This window comes from Tamandua tetradactyla, chromosome 3 (assembly GCF_023851605.1).
Source record: "Tamandua tetradactyla isolate mTamTet1 chromosome 3, mTamTet1.pri, whole genome shotgun sequence".
NCBI lineage: Eukaryota > Metazoa > Chordata > Mammalia > Pilosa > Myrmecophagidae > Tamandua > Tamandua tetradactyla.
The window spans coordinates 171,692,791-171,713,918 of record NC_135329.1 but is presented as its reverse complement, the minus strand read 5'-3'; the positions used below and the strand labels follow the sequence as shown (position 1 = coordinate 171,713,918).

At 39.7% G+C, this 21,128-nt stretch overlaps 1 protein-coding gene across 1 annotated transcript in view; it reads right to left on the bottom strand.

Annotated features, from left to right (window-relative positions):
- COQ10B (coenzyme Q10B) overlaps window positions 1-4,081 on the bottom strand; it is a 37,901-nt gene extending 33,820 nt beyond the window's left edge. The window contains exon 1 of the mRNA XM_077154573.1: window positions 3,799-4,081. Within this exon, the coding sequence (XP_077010688.1) occupies window positions 3,799-3,914 (116 nt within the window). The 5' untranslated portion in view covers window positions 3,915-4,081. The remainder of the gene's footprint in view (window positions 1-3,798) is intronic.
- Between the last annotated feature and the right edge of the window lie 17,047 nt (window positions 4,082-21,128).

The window sequence follows — 21,128 nt, the reverse complement described above, 5'->3', positions numbered from 1 at the left end:
TGGTGACTAAAACATGAAAATTACGTCCTAGTTGGGAATATATTAAAAAGTGCTGGGAAGAAATAGGATAATATAGAAAATAATGGAGCTGAGAGACCTACCATTACAACTGTTTAGAAAGAAATATCACCTCTGAGGTGATATTTCATGTGAGACTTAATGGATAAGGAGTTAGTCATTCAAAGAGAGAAATATGTATATATAGGCATGTGCTGGTTTGAAAGGATGTATGTCCCCTAGAAAAGCCATGTTTTAATCCTAATTCCATTTTGCAAAGGCAGCCGTTTCTTCTAATCCCTATTCAGTATTGTATGTTTGAATCTGTAATTAGATCATCTCCCTGGAGATGTGATTTAATCAAGAATGGTTGTTAAACTGGATTAGGTAGAGGCATGTCTCCACCCATTTGAGTGGGTCATGATTAGTTTCTGAAGTCCTATAAAAGAGGAAACATTTTGGACAACGGAGATTCAGAGAGAGCAGAGCAGAATGACACAGCCACGAGAAGCAGAGTCCACCAGCCAGCGACCTCTGGATATGAGGAAGGAAAATGCCTCCCAGGGAGCTTCATAAAACAGGAAGCCAGGAGAAGAAGCTAGCAGATGATGCCATGTTTGCCATGTGCCCTTCCAGATGAGAGAGAAACTGTGACTGTGTTGACCATGTGCCTTCTCAGACTAGAGAGAACCCTGAACTTCATTGGTCTTCTTGAACCAAGTTGTCTTTTCCTGGATGCCTTTGATTGGACATTTCTATAGACTTGTTTTAATTGGGACATTTTCTCGGCCTTAGAACTGTAAACCAGCAACTCCTTAAATTATTCTTTTTAAAATACTCTGTTTCTGGTATACTGCATTCCGGCAGCTAGCAAACTAGAACAATGCATAATAAGCATATGTATATAGGTGAAAAATATATACATATATATATATGAAATGGGGGAGGCAGTAGGGAGAGACCTTGGTAGTGTCCAAAAAAACCAAACAAACTACCAGTATAGCAGCAGTACAGGGAGTCATGAGGAGAGTATTATGAGATAATGTTGGAGAGGCAGATATTGTTGGCCAGGACAAAGCAATTTGGAATTTATTCTCAGTGGGAAGGTGCTGAAAGGTTTCCAGTAAGAATGCTATTTCGTTAAATCAATGCTTTAAATTACATTTTAAAAAGGATGATAGAGTAGAGAATGGCAATGGGTTTGCCTAATGAAATCTCCTATTATCATATATCAATAAAATTCCTTGAAGGACATTAACCCCCTATAGTTTGGGATGAATAGAAAATCAAACCAAAGAACAGTGGAATAAATTGGGACTATTCAGCCAGAAGATAGGGATGGTACTGGATAATGTGGCTCCAGAATGTGAAACAAAAGCCAAATTATAGGAAGAATATGAGCTCACAACACAAGAAGAACTTTTGAGTAACTGTTCAAAATTGAACTGTATATAAAAATTCCAGGTATTTCTACCGGCAATAACTTTAGGTCACTGAAGATAGTTAAGGTAAAAACTGCATGATTATTTGATAAAATTTAATGGAAAAGAATCGAACACATGAGCTGTATGAATGTACCTAGCCTGTTTTAAGTGTAGGATTCTAGGATGTCTCTGGAAATAACTCTTCAAGGAATGCTTAATTGGAAAAATTTGGTACAGCAAGATGGCTTTGTGAATTCTAAATTTTCTAGGACATTATAAGTAGTAACTGATTTTATAATGATAATGATAACATATTTCAGAATTAATTTCCTAGAAAGAAAAAAGATATTACAAATGTGTCCTGAAATATCTGAAAATATGATATTATATGAATCTTAAAGGCAGAGATAATATTAAAGAAGTCTATTTTTATTTTTTTTAGTAAACCTATAGTTTGCTATAAAATGAGACTATGCCTATAAAAGGGAAGCAGTTACCCTAAATGAAGCAGAACAGTGTGAAAAAAATAGATGATTACTCTCTTAAAAAAGAAGCACAAAACTTTGAAAATCACTGCTTTTTCTTTCTTTGTATATATGTTATATTTAACAATAAAAAATGTTAAAAAAAAAAAAACAGCACAAAAAAAGGAATTAGCCAGAGTGATTACATAACCAAATTTGGCATGCAAATTTGCCTTCTAAAACCCATTTCCTTTCTAAGACCCTCTATATATCCCTTTAACTGAATTAGTTTTTCTTACTTTTTCTTCTGTTTGTATCCTATAGCTTATTATCTATTACTAAAAGCCAATTATATGGCAGATAGAGTGCACAATTATTAGTTTTTCTGATAAATCAGTATCAGAAAAAGCAATTCATCTTAGATAAATTTTTATTTAAAAAAGGTATGATGACCCTTGCTTCTGAGTAATGAACCGGTAACTGTGTGATTAAGAAGCTTACTGTATATGCTTTTGAATTTTGTACGAGGTTTATATACTACCTTCATCCCAATTCCCAAAAAGGAAATCCTACACAATCTAACTACAAAACCAAAGGAAATAACTCTGTTTAAAATAAGCGAATAGTTTTCCTGATCAATTTGCATGTTATGATTACAATGTTCTGGACAGCACATCTATTTTCACACATTACCAAGAATATACATAGTCAACTGCTACATAAGGAGGTATACGTATATAAAGTTAGATCATGAAAGCAGTACTGGACGAGATGCAAGACAGTTGTTTCTCTGCCCCGCAAGAAACTCATATACTAACCACCCCCCATGCCCCTCCACACACACACACACCTCTTCATTACGATAAACTAGATATTGAGCCTTAATTTGATCACTAAAGCAACTGCATTACCTTTTTAAAGGAATAGGTTTTTTTGTTTTCTTTTTGCAAGCCTACATTCTATAAGAGCAGTAATACAAGCAGATCTAAAGTGTGATGGGGTTATGCTCTACTTGAGACTACTTTTTTCAGGTCATTTCCTAAAGCAGGAGTAAACGATATGAAATAATGTTTATTTCACTTCCCACCAGTATCTGTCTAAAAAGATTTGGAGTTGGCTAGGTTGCCAGGACGTTAAAAATCTCTTTGATCCTCAATGTCTTGAGGCTCAACCAAATTTGCTTTTACCCCTTCCTCGTATGTTTACATCTGAATTCATTTTAAACATTAACTTCAAGTAATTTTAGAGAATAACACATTACAATGTCATTAGTAAGAGGAAACTAAGGGGTGGAACTATGGGGAATCCTTTTTGTCTCCACCCCCACACCTGCAAGAGAAACCAAGCAGGAAAATGGAAGGCAGACTCTAGTTCAAGGTTACAGGACCTCTGAAAAAGGGAATGGATAAACTCCAGGTCCGCTTACGTCGGCTACGTTTACTTTTACAGTAACGCAAATGCGGAGCAAAGAAGTCTACCAGAAACTGAGAAAGCACGTCTGACCACCTGGCACGCAGGAGGAACAGGGGAGGAGGGGGCTCAGCACCAAGCCAGAAACTGCCACACACCCCAGAAGCTGGCAACTCCTCTGCGCAAAAACTTTTCGAGCGTAACAACAAGCAGCCGGGGCGGAGACCGGAAGAACCCAAAGGCACCGGCGGCCGAGCTGCTATATTAGCTGCTTCCAAAGTCGCCTCGCCGATGATTCACAGCCTCTAGAGAGGGCAGAAAACCGTGAACGCAAACGGAGCGGCCCGGACAGGCGAGCCTCCAGCTGGAGGAGTCTTTAAAACACCCGACCCGGAGACCCTTCCTCTCCAAAGACGTGGAAACGCACCGGAAATCCCCCGACCCCCACTCAAGAGGTACCCACGGAAAACTACCAACATCCGGGCGCCCCGCTTGTTTATTACCTGACGTTACGCGTAGGTTCCTGCACCGGAGCGGAGACTCGGACCGGTGCCCCTGATTTCGGACAGCATCTGGACACTACTTTTCTTAAGGCCCTCTGACCAATCCGAGCTGCCATGATAGTCCCACTAAAGCCGGTCACCACCTCCGGTATCAGGCCAGTGACAGTGCCCTCCTCAGGCCGACCCGGCTCCAGCCCGACTCGGACGCCTTTCAGCCAATCGAAGGTCCGCCTGAGCTTCCAGATACGCCCCTTCCTCACTCCCCGTTTGCGCAAAGCTGACGCATGTTCCTACTCCTGTTGGGCCTACTGTAAGTGCGCTCGTCATCCTGTCGGCCAATCAGTGGAGGCGTTGGGCCGCCAGAACACACCCCTCTCTCCCGGTGAGCCTCTTCCTCAGACCGCGAGCTCGGGCACCTTATGTAACAAGGTGACAGCTCCCCGCCTCTTGCGCTGGAACTCCTTCCAGGATTCGCCTACTGCCACGATTTTCTTCCAACACTGAAGCCCAACCTAGTGGCCAAAGGAATCCTGAGGTTGTTAATTATGTAACTGTCTAAACCAGTGAGTGCTGATCCAAACAAGCCATTGCTCCTGAATGTGAAGCCAGGTCATCAGAGTTAATCATTGTCTAATATAATTAGTGCCACATGGCTGGCTTTTTTGTTGTTTTGGGTTTTTGTTTGTTTGTTTGTTTTTGGCTTTCTCAAAGGGGATTTATTAGGTTACAAATGTATAGTTCTAAGGACATAAAAATGTCTAGACTAAGGCATCCCCAAGAGGATACCTTCACTAAGGAAAGGCCGATGGCATCTGGGTTCCTCTGTCACTTGGGAACATGGCGTTTAGGTTCCTCTGTCACTTGGGAAGGCGCATGGTGATGTCTGTTGGCCCTTCCTATCTGGATTGGTTTTGAAATGGCTCTCTCAGCTCCTAGGGATCCTCTGGCTACTGGGGCATTTTCTTTCTCTCTTAGCTTTTCTTGATTCTGAGCTCTCTCCAGAATATCTTTCCCTTAAAGGACTCCAGCAAGCTGATTGACCCACCGTCAATGTCACATCTCTCTGGAAACAACCTAATCAAAAGGTCTTGCCCATGATAGGTCTGCACCCACAAGAATGGATTAGAAGAACATGGCTTTTCTGGGGTACATAACAGTTTCAAACCAGCACAACATCCAACCACTACCAGGGTATCAGACATTTTGAATTTCTAAATCTCCAGGCAATTGTTTTGAAGACGTCATAAGGTCTTGTCATTAGAGAAGGGACTCCGTTTGCAGAGGGACTGCCGGTTGTTTCTGCCTTCTTTCTCTTTAGCCAGCATTTTACCTATTGTTTCTCTATAGTTTGTTTTCCCTTATTCCATGCAAAGAAAGACAACTTTGCTTTGATTCACCTATTTCTAGAGCCAGTCGCTCATCAAATCCAAACTTTTCCACTATTTGTTCCCAGGTCCTTTCAACCTTTGTCCATCATAGTTTCCTCATTTTTAAAGTGAGGATAATAATATTATCTATTCCCTAAGGTGTTAAGAGTAAATTGTATTGTTGCTTTAATGTACTCAACAAATATTTATTGGGCACCTATTATGTACCAGGCATTGTTCTGGATGCTGGAGATATGGAAGTGAAGAAAAGTCTTTGCTGTATGCAGCGTTTATTCTAGGAGGGGGAGAGAAAGCAATCATATATAATGCAGTATCAGGTAAGCAATCACATAATACAGTATGTGTTATGGAAGAAAAATAAAGCAGGATAAGGTGATGGAGAGGAGTGGCACGAGGTGCTGTTTTTTATAGGGTGGTCAGGGAAAGTCCTCTGAGCAAAGGCCTGATTGAAACGAGGAAGTGAACTATTGAATATTTTAGGAGAAAATACCTTTAAGTGGAGGGAACAGCAAGCACAAAGGCCCCACATAGGAATTATTGTGCTCTGTTCTAGGAAGAGCAAGGGGTTTCCAGCACAGTGAGTGAGGAGTAGAGTGGTAGGAAATGAAGTCAGAGAGGTAGTATGGGTGTTATCATGGTGCCTTGGAGGCCATAGTTCCAATTTAAGATTTTAATTGTGTGAAGAGAAGCCAATGGAGATTGCAGGCATGATGGTGACTTGATCTGATGTACATTTACATTTAAGGAAATATTCTAGCTGCTGTGTGTCTGGTTATTATTTTCCTGTCTTGCCTGGGTCATTGAAGTCTGTCATATCACCCCTTACTGGATGCTTTGTGTAATAAATTGAAATCACTAGCTACAGGGTTTATCAAAAAGATTTCAGTACAACACACAATGTAATTGTTGGTTGAGATGGTCCTGTAACTGCATCCAGACAATTGTATTTCACATTACCTTCAGAGAGACCATCTCTTTTCTTATTGCCTTAAATCTTAAATCGTTTCAGTAATGTCTTCCTTTAAAGCACATTTTCAGCATATTACTACTCTACTAAAAAACCATGGAGGTTACCAGTTGCCTACAAAATGTATGTACTACAGTTTGCCTTTATTAACTGGCTGTCTGGCTATATAAGTCAGAGGAGAGTCAGGAAAATAGAAATTATAGCAGTTATTTTAAATAGAGTAATTATTATAGGGACGTTCGTAAACAGATATTGGAGAGCTAAGGAGGCAAAAAGAGAACAATAAGATAAGAAAGCATGTCTGCAAGAAGCAAGTACCATCCTGTGTTGGTTGTCCTCAAGACTACCCCCATGCTCAATGATTCATTAAGAAAAATCTTAGAATTCAGCATATAGTTCTACTCATAGCTATGAAAGTGAAAGGATACAAAGAAAAATCACCAAAGAGAAAATGTGCATGGAAAGTCTGGAGAAAACGAGGTGTATATGAAATGTTACCAACGGAGAAGCTCCTTAGAGACTCAGTGCCCAGGGTTTTTATTGAGGGCTGATCATGTATTCATGTCTGGCATTTTCACAAATTCCAGCCTCCCTGAAGGAAAACAGATTTCATATAAACCATAATGTTTGCAAGTTCTGGCATGGAGAGCCACTCTAATCAGTTCCCAGTATAGAAGGAATCCTCCTGAAATCCAAGTTCCCAATGCCAATCAAAGGTCAACCTTGTAAGCAGAACTTTCAAAGGATAATAGTCTGGCATGCTATGTTAACTTTTCTGCACAAGAAGTTGGGATTATTAGAACCTAGAAACTTGGTGGAGAGGTCCTGCAGTGCTGGAACCCATATTAATGAGGGAAGGAAACTGTTAAGCTAGTGCTAGTGCCTAGGAAGCCTAGAGGAGACATACTCCCTACTCTCAAATCCCATGGAGCTGGGACTGAGATCTCTGAAGAGGAAGCACCAGCAAGCTGATAGTGGTGCCTCTGAAGTGATTCAGTGAGGCCTTTTTGATTCAAATCTTCACACATTTAATACCTTAGGAAACTAAAATTTTAGCATGTTAAGTAACTTGTACAAACTAGAAAAAAGCAGAGTTGACCAGCAAACTCATGTCTTCTGACTGATTCAGAATGCTCTTATACTGTCTGACTTCTTGAAAGATTAAGCAGAGTTGGAAAATTAAACTTCCCCACGAGGAAGACCTGATATTCTTGCAAGCATTAGGGACTCCCAATTTGATGGACCAGGCCCTTGATCTTGGCGCTTGCCATTATGAAATGTACTCCTTCAGAGAAGAAGCTAAGCCTACTTATGATTATGCCTCAAAGTCACCCCCAGAGTACCTCTTTTGTTGCTCAAATGTGTTCTTTCTCTCTAAGCCAACTCCACAGGTAAACCTACTCCCCATCTCCCTATGTGGGATGTGACTCCCAGGTGGGTAAATCTCCCTGGCCACATGGGACATGACCTAGGATTGACCCTGGCCCTGACAACGTGGGAGTGAGAAAGACTTCTTGTCCAAAAGGGGTAAGAGAAATTAAACAAAATAAAGTTTCAGTAACTGAGAGATTTCAAATAGAGTCAAGAGGTGATTCTGGAGGTTGTTCTTATGCATTATATAGATATCCCTTTTCAGTTTTTGGTGTATTGGAGTAGCTAGAGGGAAATGCCTGAAACTGTTGAACTGTAATCCAATAGCCTTGATTCTTGAAGATGATTGAATAACTACAGAGTTGTGGTTTTTTTTTTTGTTTTTTTTTTTTACATGGGCAGGTACTGGGAATTGAACCCAGGTCTCTGGCATGGCAGGCGAGAATTCTACCTGCTGAGCCACTGTCATACTGCCCAGATAACTACAGAGCTTTTAAGTTGTGACTTTATGATTGTGAAAACCTTGTGACTGACACTCCCTTTATCCAGTGTAAGGATAGATGAGTAAGAAAAAAAAGACAAAAAGTAAACAAACAATAGGGGGAATTGGGGAATGTGATGTTTTGGGTGTTCTTTTTACCATTGTTTTTATTTTCTTTTTAAAAAAATGTGCAGAGCACCTATTTGGAACAATAGAAATGTTTTGGTAATGGTTGGTGGTGAAGGTAGCATGACATTGCAAACATAATTAACTGCACTGAAATATATATCTAAATGTGGTTAAAAGGGGAAATGTCATATTGCATAAATGGTGAAAAGATAAAATTTTTTTTTAAATCCATGAAATTACACTATACAAACAGTGAACCCTAAGTTAAACCATGGACTATAGTTAACAGTACAATTATAAAAATGTGCTTTCACTAATTGTAATAAATGTACCACACCAATGCAAGGTGTTAACAATAGGGTGGTATTTGGGAATCCTGTATTTTATGCATGATTTTTCTGTAAACCCACAATTACTATAATAAAATTTTTTTTTATTAATTAACGGAAAAAAGAAATTAACCCAACATTTAGAAATCATACCATTCTACATATGCAATCAGTAATTCTTAACATCATCACATAGATGCATGATCATCGTTTCTTAGTACATTTGCATCGATTTAGAAGAACTAACAACACAACAGAAAAAGATATAGAATGTTAATATAGAGAAAAGAAATAAAAGTAATAATAATAGTAAAAAAAAAAAACCTATAGCTCAGATGCAGCTCCATTCAGTGTTTTAACATGATTACTTTACAATTAGGTATTATTGTGCTGTCCATTTTTGAGTTTTTGTATCTAGTCCTGTTGCACAGTCTGTATCCCTTCAGCTTCAATTACCCATTATCTTACCCTGTTTCTAACTCCTGCTGGTCTCTGTTACCAATGACATATTCCAAGTTTATTCTCGAATGTCGGTTCACATCAGTGGGACCATACAGTATTTGTCCTTTAGTTTTTGGCTAGTCTCACTCAGCATAATGTTCTCTAGGTCCATCCATGTTATTACATGCTTCATAAGTTTATCCTGTCTTAAAGCTGCATAATATTCCATCGTATGTATATACCACAGTTTGTTTAGCCACTCGTCTGTTGATGGACATTTTGGCTGTTTCCATCTCTTTGCAATTGTAAATAACGCTGCTATAAACATTGGTGTGCAAATGTCTGTTTGTGTCTTTGCCCTTAAGTCCTTTGAGTAGATACCCAGCAATGGTATTGCTGGGTCATATGGCAATTCTATATTCAGCTTTTTGAGGAACCGCCAAACTGCCTTCCACAGTGGTTGCACCATTTGACATTCCCACCAACAGTGGATAAGTGTGCCTCTTTCTCCTCATCCTCTCCAGCACTTGTCATTTTCTGTTTTGTTGATAATGGCCATTCTGGTGGGTGTGAGATGATATCTCATTGTGGTTTTGATTTGCATTTCTCTAATGGCCAGGGACATTGAGCATCTCTTCATGTGCCTTTTGGCCATTTGTATTTCCTCTTCTGAGAAGTGTCTGTTCAAGTCTTTTTCCCATTTTGTAATTGGGTTGGCTGTCTTTTTGTTGTTGAGTTGAACAATCTCTTTATAAATTCTGGATACTAGACCTTTATCTGATATGTCATTTCCAAATATTTTCTCCCATTGTGTAGGTTGTCTTTCTATTTTCTTGATGAAGTTCTTTGATGCACAAAAGTGTTTAATTTTGAGGAGTTCCCATTTATTTATTTCCTTCTTCAGTGCTCTTGCTTTAGGTTTAAGGTCGATAAAACTGCCTCCAATTGTAAAATTCATAAGATATCTCCCTACATTTTCCTCTAACTGTTTTATGGACTTAGACCTAATGTTTAAATCTTTGATCCATTTTGAGTTAACTTTTGTATAGGGTGTGAGATACGGGTCCTCTTTCACTCTTTTGCATATGGATATCCAGTTCTCTAGGCACCATTTATTGAAGAGACTGTTCTGTCCCAGGTGAGTTGGCTTGACTGCCTTATCAAAGATCAAATGTCCATAGATGAGAGTGTCTAATATCTGAGCACTCTATTTGATTCCATTGGTCAATATATCTATCTTTATGCCAGTACCATGCTGTTTTGACCACTGTGGCTTCATAATATGCCTAAAGTCCGGCAGCGTGAGACCTCCAGCTTCGTTTGTTTTCCTAAAGATACTTATAGCAATTCGGGGCACCCTGCCCTTCCAGATAAATTTGCTTATTGGTTTTTCTATTTCTGAAAAATAAGTTGTTGGGATTTTGATTGGTATTGCATTGAATCTGTAAATCAATTTAGGTAGGATTGACATCGTAACTATATTTAGTCTTCCAATCCATGAACACGGTATGCCCTTCTATCTATTTAGGTCTTCTGTGATTTGTTTTAACAATTTTTGTAGTTTTCTTTGTATAGGTCTTTTGTCTCTTTAGTTAAATTTATTCCTAGGTATTTTATTCTTTTAGTTGCAATTGTAAATGGAATTCATCTCTTGATTTCCCCCTCAGCTTGTTCATTGCTAGTGTATAGAAACACTACAGATGTTTGGATGTTGATCTTCTAACCTGCTACTTTGCTGTACTCATTTATTAGCTCTAGTAGTTTTGTTGTGGATTTTCCCGGGTTTTTGACATATAGTATCATATCATCTGCAAACAGTGATAGTTTTAGTTCTTCCTTTCCAATTTTGATGCCTTGTATTTCTTTTTCTTGTCTAATTGCTCTGGCTAGATCCTCCAACACGATGTTGAATTATAGTGGTGATAATGGACATCCTTGTCTTGTTCCTGATCTTAGGGGGAAAGTTTTCAATTTTTCCCCATTGAGGATGATATTAGCTGTGGGTTTTTCATATATTCCCTCTATCATTTTAAGGAAGTTCCCTTGTATTCCTATCCTTTGAAGTGTTTTCAACAGGAAAGGATGTTGAATCTTGTCAAATGCCTTCTCTAATTGAGATGATCATTTGATTTTTCTGCTTTGATTTGTTGATATGGTGTATTAATTTATTGATTTTCTTATGTTGAACCATCCTTGCATACCTGGGATGAATCCTACTTGGTCATGATGTATATTTCTTTTAATGTGTTGCTGGATTTGATTTGCTAAAATTTTGTTGAGGATTTTTGCATCTATATTCATTAGAGAGATTGGTCTGTAGTTTTCTTTTTTTGTAATATCTTTGCCTGGTTTTGGTATGAGGGTGATGTTGGTTTCATAGAATGAATTAGGTAGTTTTCCCTCCACTTCAATTTTTTTGAAGAGTTTGAGCAGAGTTGGTACTAATTCTTTCTGGAATGTTTGGTAGAATTCACATGTGAAGCCATCTGGTCCTGGACTTTTCTTTTTGGGAAGCTTTTGAATGACTGCTTCAATTTCTTTACTTGTGATTGGTTTGTTGAGGTCATCTATTTTTTCTTGAGTCAAAGTTGGTTGTTCATGCCTTTCTAGGAACTTGTCCATTTCATCTACATTGTTGTATTTATTAGCGTAAAGTTGTTCATAGTATCCTGTTATTACCTCCTTTATTTCTGTGAGGTCAGTAGTTATGTCTCCTCTACCATTTCTGATCTTATTTATTTGCGTCCTCTCTCTTCTTCTTTTTGTCAGTCTTGCTAAGGGCCCATCAATCTTGTTGATTTTCTCATAGAACCAACTTCTGGTCTTATTGATTTTCTCTATTGTTTTCATGTTTCAATTTCATTAATTTCTGCTCTGATCTTTGTTAATTTCTTTCCTTTTGCTTGCTTTAGGGTTTGTTTGCTGTTCTTTCTCGAGTTCTTCCAAGTGGACAGTTAATTCCCGAATTTTTGCCCTTTCTTCTTTTCTGATATAGGCATTTAGGGCAATAAATTTCCCTCTTAGCACTGACTTTGCTTCGTCCCATAGGTTTTGATATGTTGTGTTTTCATTTTCATTCACCTCGAGATATTTACTAATTTCTCTTGTAATTTCTTCCTTGACCCACTGGTTGTTTAAGAGTGTGTTGTTGAGCCTCCACGTATTTGTGAATTTTCTGGCACTCTGCGTATTATTGATTTCCAACTTCATTCTTTTATGATCCGAGAGAGTGTTTTGTATGATTTCAATCTTTTTAAATTTGTTGAGACTTGCTTTGTGAGCCAGCATATGGTCTATCTTTGAGAATGATCCATGAGCACTTGAGAAAAAGGTGTATCCTGCTGTTGTGGGGTGTAATATCCTATAGATGTCTCTTAAGTCTAGCTCATTTATTGTAATATTCAAATTCTCTGTTTCTTTATTGATCCTCTGTCTAGATGTTCTGTCCATTGATGAGAGTGGGGAATTGAAGTCTCCAACTATTATGGTAGATGTGTCTATTTCCCTTTTCAGCAATTGCAGTGTATTCCTCACGTATTTTGGGGCATTCTGGTTCGGTGCATAAATATTTATGATTGTTATGTCTTCTTGTTTAATTGTTCCTTTTATTAGTAGATAGTGTCCTTCTTTGTCTCTTTTAACTGTTTTACATTTGAAGTCTAATTTGTTGGATATTGGTATAGCTACTCCTGCTCTTTTCTGGTTGTTATTTGCATGAAATATCTTTTCCCAACCTTTCACTTTCAATCTATGTTTATCTTTGGGTCTAAGATGTGTTTCCTGTAGACAGCATATAGAAGGATCCTGTTTTTTAATCCATTCTGCCAGTCTAGGTCTTTTGATTGGGGAATTCAGTCCATTAACATTTAGTGTTATTACTGTTTGGGTAATACTTTCCTCTACCATTTTGCCTTTTGTATTATATATATCATATCTGATTTTCCTTGTTTCTACACTCTTTTCCATACCTCTCTCTTCTGTCTTTTAGTATCTGACTCTAGTGCTCCCTTTAGTATTTCTTGCAGAGCTGGTCTCTTGGTCACAAATTCTCTCAGTGACTTTTTGTCTGAAAATGTTTTAATTTCTCCCTCATTTTTGAAGGACAATTTTGCTGGATATAGAAGTCTTGGTTGGCAGTTTTTCTCTTTTAGTAATTTAAATATATCATCCCACTGTCTTCTTGCTTCCATGGTTTCTGCTGAGAAATCTACACATAGTCTTATTGGGTTACCCTTGTATGTGATGGATTGCTTTTCTCTTACTGCTTTCAAGATCCTCTCTTTCTCTTTGACCTCTGACATTCTAACTAGTAAGTGTCTTGGAGAACACCTATTTGGATCTATTCTCTATGGGGTGCGCTGCACTTCTTGGATCTGAAATTTTAGGTCTTTCATAAGAGTTGGGAAATTTTCAGTGATAATTTCTTCCATTAATTTTTCTCCTCCTTTTCCCTTTTCTTCTCCTTCTGGGACACCCACAACACGTATATTTGTGCGCTTCATATTATCATTCAATTCCCTGAGCCCCTGCTCAAATTTTTCCTTTCTTTTCCCTATAGTTTCTGTTTCTTTTTGGATTTCAGATGTTCCATCCTCCAGTTCACTAATTCTAACCTCTGTCTCTTGAAATCTACCATTGTAGGTTTCCATTGTTTTTTTTTATCTTTTCTACTGTATCTTTCATTCCCATAAGTTCTGTGATTTGTTTTTTCAGACTTTCCATTTCTTCTTTTTGCTCTTCCCATGCCTTCTTCATGTCCTCCCTCAATTTATTGATTTGGTTTTTGAAGAGGTTTTCCATTTCTGTTCGTATATTCAGCATTAGTTGTCTCAGCTCCTGTATCTCATTTGAGCTATTGCTTTGTTCCTTTGACAGGGCCATATCTTCATATTTCCTGGTGTGATTTGTTATTTTTTGCTGGCGTCTGGGCATTTAATCAGATTTCCCTGAGTGTGGGACCCAGCAGGTTGAGAGACTTTCCTGTGAAGTGTCTGGGTTCTGTTTTTCTTATCCTGCCCAGTATGTGGTGGTTGTCTGTCTGCGGGTCCCACCAGCAAAAGATGTTGTCGCTCCTTTAACTTTGGAAGACTCTCGCTGCTGGGTGTGTGGTGGAGACAGAGGAAAGGTTGTAGGTTGGTTTTAATGACTTCAAGTTGTGAAGTCTTGGAATCTGAATTCCTTGAGAGAGGGATTCCACCTGAGTTGCGTTTCACCCCTCCCGCGGGGAAGGTTCAGGTGGTAGAGAGTCCTGAAAGCAGCCTGCCTCTGTGTTCGGGGCAGTCGCAACCTGTGTAATCCCAACGCTGAGCCCAGAGGCAACCAAGCCTACGCAGAAACAACTGCAGAAGGCCCTGTTTCACCCCCTTTCCTCTTTTTCAGTTAGCCCAATAAGCAACTTCCACCTTGATCAGTTTCGCCTGAGCTGAGGGCCTATTTTTAGTAGTCAGAAGTTGTTCATTAATGCCACTATTGGTGTTAGGTTGGGCTCAGTCTCTACTACTGTTGGAGACTCTTTCCTTTCCCTCCGGGAAGTCGCCTGTGGGGGAGTGGCACCGGCCGCTGCGGCTTGGGGAACCGCTGATCTGAGTCTCCCAGTCGGACCGGGAAGGAGGGAGCGAGGGGGGCTGGCCACCAGCCGCCGCTGCCCAGGGAAGCGCGCACCGCTCGGGGACCTCACCGCAGCGGAGTCTCGCAGCTGGTCCAGCCGTTCCAGACTGGGGTACACTGTGTGTCTGGTCTCCATCATGGCTCTGGGAGCTGTTCTGCATTGTTTCCAGTCATCCAGTAGCTGTTCTGGAGGAGGGACCAAGACGTGCGCACCTTACTAAGCCGCTATCTTCTCCGGAAGTCCGATTTGCTAAAATTTTGTTGAGGATTTTTGCATCTATATTCATTAGAGAGATTGGCCTGTTGTTTTCTTTTTTTTTGTTTTGTAATATATTTGTTTGACTTTGGTATGAGGATGGTGTTGGCTTCCTAGAATGAATTAGGTAGCTTTCCCTCCTCTTCAATTTTTTGGAAGAGTTTGAGCAGGATTGGTACTAATTCTTTCTGGAATGTTTCGTAGAATTCACATGTGAAGCCATCTTGTCCTGGGGTTTTCTTTTGGGGGAGCTTCTTAATGACTGATTCAATTTCTTACCTTGTGATTGGTTTGTTGAGGTCATCTGTTTCTTCTCGAGTCAAAGTTGGTTGTTCATGCCTTTCTAGAAAGTTGTCCATTTCATCTACATTGTTGTATTTATTATCATAAAGTTGTTCATAGTATCCTGTTATTACTTCCTTTATTTCTGTGGGGTCAGTGGTCATGTCTCCTCTTCCATTTCTGATCTTATTTATTTGCATCCTCTCTCTTCTTCTTTTTGTCAGTCTTGCTAAGGGCCCATCAATCTTTTGATTTTCTCATAGAACCAACTCTGGTCTTATTGATTTTCTCTATTGTTTTCAATTTCATTTATTTCTGCTCTAATCTTTGTTATTTCTCTCCTTTTGCTTGCTTTGGGGTTTGTTTGCTGTTCTTTCTCGAGTTCTTCCAAGTGGACAGTTAATTCCTGCATTTTTGCTCTTTCTCCTTTTTTGATATAGGCATTTAGGGCAATAAATTTCCCTCTTAGCACTGCCTTTGCTGCATCCCATAAGTTTTGATATGTTGTTTTTTCATTTTCATTTGCCTCAAGATGTTTACTGATTTCTCTTGTAATTTCTTCCTTGACCCACTGGTTGTTTAAGAGTGTGTTGTTGAGCCTCCACATATTTGTGAATTTTCTGGCTTTCTGCGTATTATTGATTTCCAGCTTCATTCCTTTATGATCTGAGTATGTGTTTTGTAAGATTTCAATCTTTTTGCATTTATTGAGACTTGCTTTGTGATCCAGCATATGGTCTATCTTTGAGAATGATCCATGAGCACTTGAGAAAAAGGTGTATCCTGCTGTTGTGGGGTGTAATGTTCTATATATGTCTGTTAAGTCCAGCTCATTTATTATATTATTTAATTATTCAAATTAATATGTTTAATTTATTATTATTATATTTTTAATATATTTTATATTATTCATTTAATATATTATTTTATCATTCAAATCTCTGTTTCTTTATTGATCCTCTGTCTAGATGTTCTGTTCGTTGATGAGAGTGCAGAATTGAAGTCTCCAACTATTATGATAGATGTGTCTATTTCTCTTTTCAGTGTTTGTCTCATGTATTTTGGAGCATTCTGGGTCAGTGCATAAATATTTATGATTGTATGTCTTCTTGGTGAATTGTTGCTTTTATCAATACATAGTGTCCTTCTTTTTCTCTTTTAACTGTTTTACATTTGAAGTCTAATTTATTGGCTATTAATATAGCTACTCCTGCTCTTTTCTGATTGCTATGTGTGTGGAATATCTTTTCCCAACCTTTCACTTTCAACCTATGTTTATCTGTGGGTCTTAAATGCATTTCCTATAGACAGCATATAGATGGATCCTGTTTTTTAATCCATTCTGCCAGTCTCTGTCTTTTGATTGGGAAGTTTAATCCATTAACATTTAGTGTTATTACTGTACAGGAAGTCCTTTCTTCTACCGTTTTGCCTTTTGGAATTTATATGTCATATCTGATTTTCTTCTTTTTACCTTTGCTGATAGTCTTCATTTCTGTACTCTTCTCCACACCTCTCTCTTTTGTATTTTCTTATCTGTCTCTAGTGCTCCCTTTAGTATTTCTTGCAGAGCTGGTCTTGGTCACAAATTCTCTCAGTGAATTTTTTCTGCAAATGTTTTAATTTCCCCTTCATTTTTGAAGGACTGTTTTGCTGGACATAGAATTCTTGGTTGGCAGTTTTTCTCTTTTGGTATCTTAAATATACCATCCCACTGTCTTCTCACCTCCATGGTTTCTGCTGAGAAATCTATGCATAGTCTTAGTGGGCTTCCCTTGTATGTGGGGATTGTTTTTCTCTTGCTGCTTTCAAAATTCTCTCTTTCTCTTTGACATGTTACATTCTGATTACTAAGTGTCTTGGAGTGCATCTACTTGGATCTATTCTTTTTGGGGTATGCTGCACTTCTTGGATCTGTAATTTTAAGTCTTTCATAAGAGTTGGGAAGTTTTTAGTGATAATTCCTCCATTAGTTTTTCTCCTCCTTTTCCCTTCTCTTCTCCTTCTGGGACACCCACAACACGTATATTCATGTGCTTCATGTCATTCAATTCCCTGAGTCCCTCCTCATATTTTTCCATTTTTTCCTCCCTATATTTTCTTTTGCTTGTCAGATTTCAGATGTCTTGTCCTCCAGTTCACTAATCCTATCTTCTGCCTCTTGAAACCTAACATTGTAGGTTTCCATTGTTTTTTTTTTCATCTCTTCTACTGTGCCTTTCATTCCCATAAGTTCTGTGATTTGTTTTCTCAGGCTTTTGATTTCTTCTTTTTGTTCATTCCTTGCCTTCTTTATATCCTCCCTCAATTCATTGATTTGATTTTTGATGAGGTTTTCCACATCTGTTTGAACATTCTGAATTAATTGTTTCAATGCATGTATCTCATGTGAGTTGTTGGTTTGTTTCTTTGGGCCATATCTTCAATTTTCCTAGTATGATTCATTATTTTTTGCTGGCCTCTAGGTATTTAATTACCTTTAATAGTTTATTCTGAAGATTGTTTTCACTTTTTTTTCCTAAGATTTTCTTGCTGGATGATTTTGTTTTCTGTCTGTTGTTTGACATTCAGTTCAGCTTATTCTAGTCCTGTAGGTCAGGTTTTGTTTAATAGATCATAATGTTTCAGCTCTTGTTTTTTTTCTTTCTTGCCCTGCCTGTATGGTGACTTTCCCCTACCCCTTGGGAGGGTATACTTATGTATTATAGACCCCAGTCAGATTTTCCCGGACCAAACTAGTCTCCTCTCAGGAGGAAAGAGTCACCTGCATTAGTTTTCCCTGAGGGTGAGACCCAGAAGATGAAAAGGCTTTCCTATGAAGTCTCTGGACTTTGTGTTTTTCCTGTCCTACCAGTATGTGGTGCTTTTCTACCTGTAGGTCCCACCAGCACAAGGTGATTCAGTACCTTTAACTTTAGCAGACTCTCCCTGCTGGGGGAATGGTGGAGACAGAGGAAAGGTTGTAGGCTAGCTTTAATTCCTTCACTTTTCCAGACCCTGGGGTCTGAATTCCTTGAGGGAGGGATTCCACCTGAGCTGGGCCCCACCCCTCTCCTGGGGAAGGCACAGGCTCCAGACAAGTTCTCAAACAAGCTCAATTCTGCCTATGCCTTGGGCAATGGAGCCCGAGAAGAGTTGCAGCTGTATCCAAAGAGTAATCTATCCCTAGAAACACAGCTATGAAAGAGAGAAAGAAAGCAGGACCCTGTTCCTCTGGTTTGCCAATTAAGAGCTTATGTTGATATGTTGCTCTGTGTATCTCCAAGTCCTATGTGCCCCCTCCTTTCCTGCATGGCCCAGACCTTTTCAGATCCAAAAAAACCCTCTGTTTTTTTTCTTTTTTCTTTTTCTGTTAGCCCTGCCCCCTCTGTGCCTGGGCAAAAACCAGTGACCTCCACTTTTACTTGAGGTTCAGCTGAGCTGGGGGGCTATTTTTAGTAGTCAGAATTTGTTAATTAATTCCACATTTGGAGTTTTGTTGCACTCAGCCCCTTCTGCTGGTAAACTCTCTTTCCTTTCCCCTCTGGGAAGTAGCCTATGGGGGAAGGGTGCCAGCTGCAGCAGCTTGGGGAACTCACTGTTCTGGGGGGGGGGGGGTCACAGCTGGTTCAGCTGGTCCAGACTGGGGTAGCTGTATGTCCAGTCACTGACGTGGCCCCAGCAGTTGTTCTGTACTGTTCCTGGCTATTTACTAGCTTCTCTGATGGATCAACTAAATCCCATACCTTGCTATGCTGCCATTTTACCAGACCTCTGCCTCGTCTGCCTTCTTGAACTGAGGTATCTTTCCCTGGATGCCTTTGATTGGACATTTCTATAGACTTGTTTTAATTGGGACATATTCTCAGCCTTAGAACTGTAAATTAGCAACTCATTAAATTCCCCTTTTTAAAAGCCATTCCATTTCTGGTATATTGCCTTCTGGCAGCTAGCGAACTAGAACAGTCAACAGTCCATTAACACTCTTAATTTTAGATAATTTCATTATTCTCAAGAGAAAGATAACCAATAAACACACCCTCACCAAATAGAAAATCCAAACCTCCCCCTAACTCTTGTCCCTTCCCCTATTATGTACCCGTGATATTGCTTCAGTACTGTTGATGTTTTCCTGTTAAACATAGCCCATATCATTCAATACCAGTTTGGATTTTGGAGACAACATATTCGTTATTTGGGTGTGCTACTCCAGCCCATTTATTGAGTGACAAGAAAAGCTACTAGTTTTGAGTGGGACCATAATAAGAGGAGGCCCTGTGACAGGTCCAGGCTGCTGTGCAAGCTGCTCTGCCACCTGGGTCATGTGATCCAGCAGATCCAAAGTTGCTGAAAGTGTCAGTGGTAAATAGAGATATTCTCTGGAGTCTTTGACAGGCCCCTATAGGAGAACCACAATGGAGGCCCTTAGGATTTTGCAGTGAAGTCTTACTATCCTCTGCAGATAACTGCTCTCCTTTTGAAAGACAACTTTCGGCCTGCTACTGGTCCTTAGTATGGACTGAACGCCTAGCCATGGGCCACCAAGTTACCAGTGGCACTGAGTTGCCTATCATGAACTGGGTGTTTCTGACCTACCAAGCCTTGAGTTGGGCATGCACAGCAGCACTCCTTCATAAAAAAGAAATGGTATATACAAGATAGGACTTGAACAGGTCCTGAAGGCACAAGTAAGTCACATGAAGAAGTGGCTCAAATGTCCATGGCCCAAACTCCTGCCACTTTACCTCCTATTTCACAATCCAGAGCTATGTCCTCTTGGGGAGTTCCTTACAATCAGTTGACTGTGGAAGAGAAAACTCGGGCCTGGTTTACAGATGGCTCTGCAGGATATGCAGGTACCACCCGAAAGTAGACATCTGCAGTGCATCGGCCCCTTACTGGAATGTTCCTGAAGACAGTGGCAAGGGAAAATCCTCCCAGTAGGTGAAACTTTGAGCAATGCGCCTGGTTGTTCATTTTGCTTGAAAGGAGAACTGGCCAGAGGTGCATTTGTATACTAACGCATGGGCTGTTGCTAATAGTTTGGCTGGATGGTCAAGGACTTGGAAGGAGCATGATTGGAAAATTGACAGCAAATTGGTATGGGGAAGAGGTATGTGAATAGACATTTCTGTGTGGGCAAAATCATGAAGATATTTGCGTCCTACATGAATGTTCAGCAGAGGGTGACTTCGGCAGAGGAAGGTTTTAATAATCAAGTGGACGAGATGACCCACTCTTTGGATTCCAGTCATCCTCTTTCCCCAGTTACTCCTGCTATTGTCCAATGGGCTCACGCACAAAGTGGGCATGGTGGTAGAGATGAAGGTCATGCATGGGCTCAACCACATAGACTTCCATTCATGAAGCCCACCCTGGCCACAGCCACTGCTGAGTGCCTAATTTCCCAGCAGAAGAGACCCACACTCAGTTTCCAATATGACACTATTCCCTGAGGTTATCAGCCTGCCACCTAGAGGCAGGTTGATTTCATTGGACCACTTCCATCATGGAAGTGTTAGTGGTTTGTTCCAACTGGAATAATACATATTCTGGATATGGGCTTGCCTTCCATACATGCAATGCTTCTGCCAAATCTACCATCCATGGACTTAGAGAATGCCTTATCCCCCATCATGTTATTTTGCACAGCATTACTTCTGATCAAGAAACCAATATCACAGAAAATGAAGTTGGGAATGAGCACATGCTCATGAATTTTCTGGTCCTACCACATTCCCTATCATCCAGAGGCAGCTGGGTTGATAGAATGATGGCTCAATTGTAGTGTCATCTAGGTGGCAATAGCTTGCAGGGCTGGGGCAGTGTTTTCCCGGAGGCCATGTATGCTCTGAATCAGTATCTGCTCTATGATGCTGTTTCTCCCATGGCCAGGATACATGGGTCCAGGATTTAAGGAATAGAGATGGAAGTTTCATCACTCACTATCATCCCTAGTGAACTACTAGAAAAAATTTTGCTTCCTGCCCCTGAAACCTTAAGGTCTGCTGGTCTACAGGTCTTAGTTCCAAAAGGAGGAGTGCTCCTACTAGGAGACACAACAATGTTTCCATTGAACTGGAAGATGAAACTTCCACCT